Below are 10,764 nucleotides of genomic sequence, written 5' to 3' on the forward strand. Positions count from 1 at the left end.
AACCCTGAAATTTTAGCACACAACACGTACTAAGCAATCGAACGTAAACGTAATATGTAAAATAGTTCATTTATGAATATCAGTCTAGATTATGTATTACGCGTTATACGGTAGAGTAAAATCGGCATTATAAAAACGAAACAGGTATAGGAATTAACGTAAGTTACAATATCGATGTAAAGGCGGAATCAAATATATAGATATGAACGTTTAAATTTTACGCAAATGGTTGTATGCAGCCTTCGGATTTTCGAGGTTCTCTAAACTTATCTACATGTTGATTCTTAAAATTACGTTTACTATCAAAATTAAAATATTTTACATAATCGCTAATATTTGATATCATAAATACAACTTAAATATATTATCTTAAACGTTATTATATATGCACATGCAGGACCGACGCAAGGCAGGCTCAACGCGTTCACCGGAACCCAGCCCCGCAAAAGGTCACACCGGCCCTGTGCATATGAAATTGATTACGTGCATGATTACCATTTATCCTAATATCAATCACAATACTCTAATTAGACACGACGTTTCTTAAAAAATAACTTACTTAATTTAAAAAATTAACTAGACTTCGTTAAAATTAATTACATGCAACGATGATAATGCAAATTGATCAAACGTTTGCTTCTTCTTAATTACAATGAAGATATAATACGTCTATGGAATACTTTTTGCTTGCTTTAAGAATTTATAACAGATGTAAAACTATTTATAATGTTTCAAGCATGTTTTTATTATATGTTATTTTAATTACTTTACATGACAAAAATTTATTCACCCTTGAAACCTCTGTTAAGTCCAAAGAATTCATTGGCAAAACTCGTTAAAAATTTTGTGATACACATATATTTAAATAATAGCAAAACGAGTAATTTGTTATGAAAATGACGTTTTTAAAAGAAAATTAGTTTCTATTCTAAACAAAATTCATTTTAGTTCGAATTAACATTTCGATTAAGTTTTTTATTTCATTATATATATCCATATAGAATTGCTTAAATACAATACAGAATATGAAACACCCTTAAAAACATCATTTAGTTAATTTAACACGATTTAGTTTAAAGGAATTTACAATTTGTTCAAAATTATCACAATTTGTTCGGCCAATTATATATTAAAGATAATTTAAATCAATATGAATACTATATCCACTATATGTTATATAATAGGAATTATAAAAAAAAATTAATATTTCGCGCTACATACATGTATCTATAACAAATTACAATTAATTACATTATTAAAATATTACATTATTATTGTAGAATGTTCGATCATCATTTGTTGTTCAAATAAACATTTACAAAAATATTAATACGCTGTATTCATGTTTGTTTGTTTATCGATCTAACTAGGCTTTTAATCCTTTCTGTGACCTCAAATTTCCAAGCGTATCAAATGCGTTAGCGATCTTTTAAATATAGATATAAACTGATTATGTTTACTTCTGATTATTAAAATAATTCGTTATTACAATTTTCCAAGTATAATTAGTAGTTATATTTCTTTCCCTTCGCGATAATGAAATTACTTTATAATGCATTAGATATTTCATTAACTATTTATAAATATATTTTAACTTCATATACATATACATACATATGTATAAGTCTAAAACAGCTTCCCTGTCACGAATACATAATCCAAATTCATTGTAACTCATGGAAGAATGTAAAATACGTATTACATTCTTAGCACTATCGATAATTATCTGCAATTTCATTCCCCTTCTTAAAATATTCATTTAAACTGTTATATGTATATCATCACTAGATCACGCAAAAAATATTTACAATTGTAATCTAAAAAAATTGGAGAATCACAGCAACAAATGGGACATATTTATTATGTACTTACGTAGTTTTGCATTTTCTTATGAATAACAATTTCTTATTTTATTTCTAAATAACATCATTAATAAAATACATTGAACGAAATTAAATTTTTTGTCTCCGTAAAACCTTTCAATTGATCTTTGTGTCTCTCAAAACATAAAAAATATTAAATGTCATAATACCTTTTTGGAAATTGTCAATTTATACCGATTAATTTTTTATAAAGATATTACAATTTTCAATTTTTGTGGAACAAAACGTTTCGAATATTCGCTTTATCAAGAAATCTCAACACTTGTGCTTTTCTACCGTACAACTGACGAAACTGAACGATTATAATGACGAAACGATTATAATGTTGACAGTAGATACAAAAGCACTCGGCGATTATTTTGGCATAGTCGATTTGGTAAATCTCGGAATGCCTGAAGCAGTATGCGAACTTCACATGAATATGTTCTGTTCGAAATACACAAATTCTTATAAAATATTTATACATATTATACTTAACATCTATTGTGACATAACGTATGACTTACCTAAATTGTTGAATGTTAATCAATTTCTTACGAACTACCGTTTATATCGCCCCTTTATTAACTGTAGAGCTTTTGCCATTAGTGGTGCTTTTGTTTTCTTTGCTATATCAATGAACAATTAAAAGAAATTATGTTAAAATATTACAATATTTTCGAACATTATTTTACTAAAAAAAAAACTCAATTCTATATTTTATATGCTAAATAATAGTTTTCTACACATTTACTATGAAAGATAATAAATTTTTCAAAATTAAAATCATTGCGATGTGCAACAAGGTGATGCATATAGAAATAGCTCTACCTGAATATCTCAGCTGCTATTAATGATAGGAAAAAATGCATGAGATTAAACTTGCTTGGCATCGAGGGGTACATAATCTGATATCAATAGCTTTTCAATAATGCAGTAGCAATGTATTATTAGATAAATAAATAACCGGAATGTTCGATCACTTCCTAAAAGTAAACTATTTTCATAGTCATAGTCATCAGTTGACCTTCAATTATCTCCAATGATCTTGAATCACAGGTCATTATACGCGTCTTAAAAGCTCTATAGATGGTTACGTAGAGAACATCATTCCATTCAAAAAAACGAAATTAACTTTCATATGTCCTTTACGCGTCCATCTACACGATCATCTATGTCATCTATTTATTATTTACATCAGCTATTTACATCAGAGTATGTACCCCTCGACGCTGAGCAAGTTCAATCTGATGCATTTTTTTTATCACCAAGAGCAGCCTAGATATTTAGCTGACCTGTTTTATATGCCTCAACCATGCAGGATATTCCATTGTATATACATGTATAATATCTTATAAAATATGTCAGTAATTTATCGTCGTGTATAAAAATACTTACATGGTTTTGTACGTGATACAGGTGGTGATGGAACAGAAATATTTGTAGCAGCTGTTGGTCCTCCACCGCTAATTAATTTCTTTTTTATAGTAGATGCAGTATTAGGTACAGAATTTGCAGTACCATATTTAGCTTGCTTTTTAAGAACATTTCTTGGAGGTTTAACAACATTATCTACATATGCAAGTTTAGTAGATCTTACCGGTACAGATTTGTCTATTGATTGTTTTATATTAGCTGTAAGCGTTTTCAATTTTGCTTCTCGTTCGTCTAAACATCGCTATCGAATAATAAAAGAATATGAAATAATAAATATGAAATAAACTAAGATATTATAAATAAGGCGAATTATTCGTTTTAAATCTACCTACCATATACATCTCACGCCATGTTTCCATTTCTTCTCTTTGTTTATTTCTAAATTCGCGATTGCAATGATATTGCCATAATTTATCTGTGTCTTCAACCAAATAGGGATTATAATGTTCCAACATAAATAACTGATCTGCTGTTGCACGTTCAAGAACAGGTTTTATGATATCAAAAGGCACACCACCAGTAAATTCAAGTGCTACATATAACAAATGAAAGAAATACTTAGAGAATATTTTTATAGAATAATCGCTATACGTTATTTCATAAATAAGTCATAAGTAACCTACCATCGATATTCTCTATCAATACCCTTGTACATATCTCAAACAAAGTTGGTACTGTTGTATAACCAGATTTATTTCCTGAATATACTTTCGTCCTTTGCAATTAAAATTAAAATTAAAATTAAAAATGAACATATTGCTATCATATGTATATATCTTCACAGTAATACAAAACATACCTTTGATTTTTAACATACATTACATCTGTAAGAGCTTTATCTTCTTCTTTGCGATAAACAGGATTAATATATGGCAGTGGCTTGTAATTAGGGCTAATCTCTGGTAATGTAGATGCCAAGTCTACACTTAATGGCTCTAACTTCATATTTGTTGTTAAAAGAGATGGTGTCTATAATAGAAAATGAGCATTATGTTTATATTTATATTACTATATTATATACTGTAATTTAAGTAATATAATATGTTATTAATTATATAGCACAAAGTACCTGTGAAGTATCACTTGTTGATTCATTTCTCATTGGTATCTTTTTATTACTTGCAGTTGATTGTTCTGCTTTGAACGTTTTTGCTGTACTTGTATTTGGAGAGTTGTTAGTACGTCTTTTAGATGTCTGAGCCATCGTACACATACCCAATGCTTCTGCGAAACTAGCACCTGTATACAAAAAAACACTATTTAGAACACTTTTCAAAAATAATGATTTAAAATAATAAAATAAAAGAACTAGTTTATTAAACAAATAAATATTTTATCGATACTTAATTTGCTGAATATTTAAAAAATTATAAAATGGATATAACGATGAAAGGTATAAAATATTATACATATTAGAAACTATATATAAAAGATTCATTTTTTTTTGGTAATGTTAAATAAAAATATTTATAAACAATATATTTATAAACTAACCTGAATGACAATCTATTCCTTCATCTCCATTAATTTCTTGCTTCATTTTTACCAAATCCTTTGATTCTTTTGATCCATGTTTTAAATGCTTTGAATCTTTATTGTTTTTATTTTCGTGTTTACTTTTCCCATCCTTATGCTCTTTTTTCTTACATCTATTTTTGCTTTTATCATGATGTTTCTTATAAGAGGAACTGTGATGTTTTGATTCGGAAGAATCCTTATTAGAATGCTGATCACTATGTTTAGTCTCATCTTTATTATGATTTGTATGTACATCAGTTTTATATTTCTGTTTTTCACATCTCTGTTTTAATTTACAACTAGATGAATCAGTCCGATATTTACTACTGGTGCTCTTTAATTTCTCATGAGAGTCTTTCTTTTCATGCTTAATTTCACTTTTAATTAACATGTCTTTATCCTTAGGCTCTTCTTTTGTTTTAACTGAATTTAATATAGCACTACTACTATGCTTTTCAAAATTATAGGATACATGAGGATACACATGAGATTTACTTTCATCACTGTCACTATCTGAAATTTTCCTTCGTTTACTTTCTTTGTTCATAATATTTGAATCATCACTTTTGCGTTTATGAGCCTCGTTGCTACTTTTGAGTAAGTTACTACTATCCATAGGTCTATTAGAATGTTTTTCTGTATTATTAGACCTACTATGACTACGATGTTTAGAACTGTGTGTTTCATCTTTCTTATAGGCACTTTTAGTATCCTTTGAAGATTTTTTATCACTTCCCAATTCATTTTTATGGCTATGTTTAGTTTTATCATGCTTTTTTTGTTTTTCTAGATCACTACTTGAATTTTTAGCAATATCATTATTACTTATTGACTGATCTTCAACAGATTTCAATTTGGTTTCATGTTTAGAAGTATATTTATTGTTGCATGATATTTCATTCTTTTCTGATTTATGCCTATGAATATGTTTTCCACTTCCTTCAGTTTTATGCCTGAAGAATTAGTTAAATGCATATTTACTTAAAATATGTGTATGAATATAATTAAAAATTAATAAAATAAAATAAAATAAAAATACCATTAGAAAGAAAAAGATATTATTATGTTTAATATTATAAGAAATATCTTACATCTTATAAAATGAATTTTTATATTTTATTTTAACATTTAACTATTACATGCTATAATATATAATGTTGTATATACAACGTATCTATTTCATACATTAAGATTATATAAAAGTCATATTTTTTTCTATCATACCTTTCAGAACTCTCCTCAGGTTTTGGAGACTCACGACTGTCACTGTAGCTCTCAGGTGCATCAGGAACACATGCTTCATCTTCATCCTCACCCTCACTAGTTCCTTCACTAGCAACCATTGCTTTCCATTTTGCAACAAGCGCCTTAGCAGCATCTCCTATACCACCATCATATTTCCTCAAAGCATTTACTGTGCGTCCTACACCAGTTTCTTGAAGATGCTGCACCGTTACAGGCAGATTAGATAGTTTCGAAATACAATGAAGTATCTGTAACACAATTGAAATAATATATTATAGCCAATACGTCAATTACGACCTACTATCCTGTCAAACAATTATAAATAAAATATAATAGAGGAAAAATATTATAGCTGTGAAGACCATAACATATGAAGCAATTTGAAATTAGTACAATTTTTATTATAATGAACAATATCATACAAATATATAAATGCTAAAATTGATAGAAATAAAATTGATGTGAATCGTGTTTGGATTTCATTATGAGGTTATAACTCAACGACATTAATAAAACTGCATCATCGTATACGTTGAAGAACGTGGAAATTAGTGCACAATACATACTCTATCCTCGTTATCATCACATTTTTCAATATTTCGCTGATAATGCTTAATTTTATCCACTACAGACATTATTGCGGCTGCCAGCTGCTAATTGGCGTCGCCTAGTAAAATCCATCTGTTCATGGATTACCAGTGAAGTACAAACTAATAGACGATGCAGTAGTCAGTTCAATGATCATCTGTGTAGACCAATCAGATGATGGATGGAATCAATATGGCGTTATACTAACCTGTAAAATACGCTATGAACGTTCTATTTTAGATATGCATAACTTTTAAACTGTTGGATTTCTAAAGTTAAGATTTGCATTTTTGGATTCTACGTGCTAAGAACTATTAAATGACAAAGAAAAAATCAATGGTTTTATATTCCCCAAAAGCAATGTCAAACCGAATTTAATCTTATATGTACATAAACAAATACATTATATATATAATTTTTATAAAAAAAAAATGGTTGTATTAACACGAGTTTTATATTATGCAGCAAAGGTAATCTAATCTTAACATATTTAATATTCCTTTCTCATTCAAATAGTATAGTAATAGAGTAGAGAATACATAGTTTACAAATATGTGGATTAAGGATTTATGGATTAATTATTTAGCTACCAAGGAAATATATGCGACAAGGCTTAATTGACAGTTTGCGTATTCACGTAACTGGAGGCACCGGCGGTTCTGGATTACCTGCTTATGGTGGAATTGGCGGAGCAGGAGGAAACGTATATCTTGTCTCAAAAGAAAGATTAACATTACGAAATGTTAAATACAAACTAGAAAAAATGAAATTGAAAGCAGGAACAGGAAGCGATAGTAGCAAAAAAGGGCTCATTGGAATATCTGGAAGAGACTTAAATATAAAGGTTCCAATTGGTATCACCGTTTATGATCAAAATCGCATTAAACTTGGTAATGTACATGTAATAATAAATAACAATAATTATTCTTGATTGTTTATGATATCTATTTGTTAAAATATAGGTACAATGAATTCAAAGGATACAAAATTGGTAGTTGCTACAGGTGGAATAGGGGGATGTGAAAGGACAGGCTATTGTGGCCTTAAAGGTGAAAGTCGTACTATAGTTCTTGATCTTCAGTTACTTGCCGATGTTGGTTTGATAGGTTTTCCAAATGCAGGGAAGAGTACATTTCTAAATACAATCTCAAAAGCTAAATCAAAGATTGCAGATTATCCATGTAAGTTTACTGTGTATAAAACACATTATTTTTTTTACTAGTTAAATGTATGCTATTTTTTCTTACTTATTATGGTTTTTTTCAGTTACAACTATAAAACCACAAGTAGGTATTATAAAGTATAAAGATCACAGACAGATTTCAGTTGCAGATTTACCAGGTTTAATTGAAGGTGCACATATTAATAAAGGAATGGGTCATAAATTCTTAAAACACATAGAAAGAACAAAATTACTGCTCTTTATTGTAGACATTCAGGGATGTAAATTTTCTATAAGACATAAACATAGAACTTGCCTAGAAACTGTGCTCTTGTTAAATAAGGAAATTGAACATTATAACCCTGATTTGCTAGATAGACCTACTATGATTATAGTAAATAAAATGGATACAAATGGAGCAAATGAAATCTATAATGAAATTAAACTAAAATTAAATAATTTATCAGAATTTCTCTCGGAATTTGATGAATCAATTCAACCAAAAAGAGTATTGCAATTTGATGATATTATAACAACATCTCTAATTTTACAAAATGCAGATGAAATACGCGAAATTAAAACAAAGATTAGACGTATTATTGATAAATATGAAGAAGCAAAAATTTCCGTTCAAGATATGGATTCAAATGAAGATTGTTTACGTACAAAGTTAAAAAAACAAATGCAGCAATATGCGCCGACATTTGTATAACTTATCATATTTATTTAAACGAATTATACAGTGTTTCGTTGTGGGTAGTACAACCTATCCATACTGAAACACTGTATAATCAAAACAAAAATATATTTCTTTAAAAACAGTATATACAAACTGAAAAGGTAACAACCTTGTAATTAGTAACCTTTGCAACATAACAATAAATGTATTTGGCACTTTATTTTTTTAATTGTTTAGAAATTTTTTTTTTATTTTTACCCATTTACACTTTAAATTTGCTGCTTCTACTTTTTTAATCCAATTTTCTCCAAATGGAGCCGTCTTTTTTATTTCGATTTTTTCAATTTCGTTTGGATTTCTGATGATGTCTACATCTGCAATCCATTTTTCTATTCCATTCCATGCTATCATCGTCCCGTTATCAGTGCATAATTTAGGTGGAGTTCTTATAAGGCTATAACCTAATTCCGTACTCACAATATTCAATGCTTCAGCTAGGAAATTATTACTTGCTACTCCCCCGGATATAACCTGTTCATTAAAAATAAGCAATATATATTGAACACACATATATATTAAATTAAGGCAGTATTCTTAATACTTTTAATGTACCAGTGTTCGTTTATTTTTAGGAAATAATGACATTTTATTAATAAATTCCATTGCTCGTTGAGTCCTATGACAAATATGTGTCACCGTAGCTAATTGAAGTGCTGCACATAAATTATATGCATCAGGAATCACTGCATCACCCATTATGTTATGTTTTTCTTCTTCTAATTTAATGTACTTGTTACAAAAAGTTAAGAATGTAGAAAAACTAAAATTACAATCACTGCATCTTGTCATTACAGGTGGGAAAAAAAACTGCTCAATGTTTGATGCTTTATTTGCTGCAATTTCTATAGCTAGGCCTCCATTTAAAGTTCTAAATTCTGGAATATTTTTTAATTTGAGTCTTCGTGCAACCTATAAATGTAAACTTATAGAGTAATTTAATTTAATCCATTTATTATTTATTATCTAAGTTATGTGAATTAAAAATGTATTAAAAAATATGTAAATAAAATTATGATAGTTAAAAAAGAGATGATATCAACAATGCAATGATTACCTTATCAAACATCTCCCCAGGGGCGTTATTGATAGAAGTACCAAGTAAATAAAATTTATTTACATTATCAACAATTGCTAGTAAACAATGGGCTCCAGAAACTAATAAAATAAGATATGGGAAATCAATCTGTAATTAAAAGTTAGTTTATATCTTCCTTATTAATCAAATTTTATAATATATTAAATATGAACATTTTATAAAAAGACCTCTCTGTTCATTCTTGCTGTTAAAGCATGAGCTTCCATGTGATGTATTGGTATAAAAGGTTTTTTCCCAATTTGTGCTAAATATTTCCCAAATTGTGTTCCAACTCTAAGAGACATAGGAAGACCAGGTTTTACAGTCGTAGCTATTGCATCAATATCTTTTAACTTTAGATTTGCAGCTCTTAATGCATTCTCACAAGTTTTTGTAATATTGTTTTTATGTAGTACTCTTGCAACTGATGGAATTATTCCTCCAAGACTAAAAAACATCAAAGTTATATTCTAAATCATCTTAAAAGATTCTATAATATATTATATAAAAATTATAAGAAAAATTGTTAACAAAATTTTTTAATTACTTCAAATGTGTCAGATACTGAGAATTAATTGCTTCGCCTAAAATTTGTCCGTTAGTATCAACAATTCCACAAGCTGTGTCATCACAGCTAGATTCTATTCCTAAAATTACAGTAGGCTTGCTATGGAAAAAGTTCTGTACTAACTTTAAATTATGTTTATGTAAATATGAAAATTTAACATTATTTGTAGAATGTTTATATAAGTATTTATGAAACAATAAGCCTGTATTATATGCCATTCCCAATTTTAAATTAAACATGAACTCTTTTCATTTATATTTAGAATATTATAATATATGTGAACATATATTGTGTATATACATGTGTGAGAATATATACATATATAGACATGTTAAAATTATATTGTGTACTTAAGTTATTTGCGTTTACTTATGCACAAATTCAAACATAATCGTGTCAAACATAATAGTATTAGCCCATTAAAATGCTAATAATTAAATTAATGATTTATATGTGGTACTTTACTCAATTTTATTTATTTTATGTAGTGTTTGAAATTAATGTAATATGCGAGGGCATGAATAATACGTGGTATTGCTATATTTGTTATGATACTGTAGTCGATATTAT

At 28.1% G+C, this 10,764-nt stretch overlaps 3 protein-coding genes across 5 annotated transcripts; 1 reads left to right on the plus strand and 2 right to left on the minus strand.

The window, feature by feature from the left end:
• Nucleotides 1–277: 277 nt before the first annotated feature.
• LOC100646238 (transcription elongation factor B polypeptide 3) lies at nt 278–6,769 on the minus strand. 2 transcript variants are annotated; one of them, XM_020866058.2, is made up of 10 exons: nt 6,629–6,769; nt 6,042–6,310; nt 4,794–5,770; nt 4,369–4,538; nt 4,099–4,268; nt 3,923–4,014; nt 3,632–3,831; nt 3,261–3,540; nt 2,390–2,491; nt 278–461 (listed from the first exon to the last, which is right to left on the minus strand). In XM_020866058.2, exons 1-9 carry the CDS (start codon nt 6,695–6,697, stop codon nt 2,424–2,426), a joined length of 2,295 nt encoding a protein of 764 aa, XP_020721717.1. In that variant the 5' UTR covers nt 6,698–6,769; the 3' UTR covers nt 278–461; nt 2,390–2,423. The 2 variants fall into 2 exon arrangements, with proteins under 2 accessions (XP_020721717.1, XP_012170156.1); XM_012314766.2 differs by having other exon boundaries at nt 278–2,309.
• Nucleotides 6,770–6,954: 185 nt separating this feature from the next.
• On the plus strand, nt 6,955–9,579 carry LOC100646357 (GTP-binding protein 10 homolog). Of its 2 annotated transcripts, XR_007225976.1 has the most exons (5): nt 6,955–7,120; nt 7,237–7,540; nt 7,613–7,831; nt 7,917–8,652; nt 9,346–9,579. XR_007225976.1 is itself a non-coding variant. In XM_003399593.3 (4 exons), exons 1-4 carry the CDS (start codon nt 7,082–7,084, stop codon nt 8,522–8,524), a joined length of 1,170 nt encoding a protein of 389 aa, XP_003399641.1. In that variant the 5' UTR covers nt 6,955–7,081; the 3' UTR covers nt 8,525–8,711. The 2 variants fall into 2 exon arrangements, 1 of the variants encoding a protein (XP_003399641.1); XM_003399593.3 differs by lacking the exon at nt 9,346–9,579 and having other exon boundaries at nt 7,917–8,711.
• Nucleotides 8,051–10,732, minus strand: LOC105666335 (probable tRNA N6-adenosine threonylcarbamoyltransferase, mitochondrial). The gene is made up of 5 exons (XM_012314769.3): nt 10,174–10,732; nt 9,815–10,073; nt 9,606–9,734; nt 9,104–9,460; nt 8,051–9,022 (listed from the first exon to the last, which is right to left on the minus strand). The coding sequence occupies exons 1-5, from the start codon at nt 10,431–10,433 to the stop codon at nt 8,717–8,719; spliced, it is 1,311 nt and encodes a 436-aa protein (XP_012170159.2). The 5' UTR covers nt 10,434–10,732; the 3' UTR covers nt 8,051–8,716.
• Nucleotides 10,733–10,764: the final 32 nt, after the last annotated feature.

The sequence above is a fragment of the Bombus terrestris genome, chromosome 12 (assembly GCF_910591885.1).
Source record: "Bombus terrestris chromosome 12, iyBomTerr1.2, whole genome shotgun sequence".
NCBI lineage: Eukaryota > Metazoa > Arthropoda > Insecta > Hymenoptera > Apidae > Bombus > Bombus terrestris.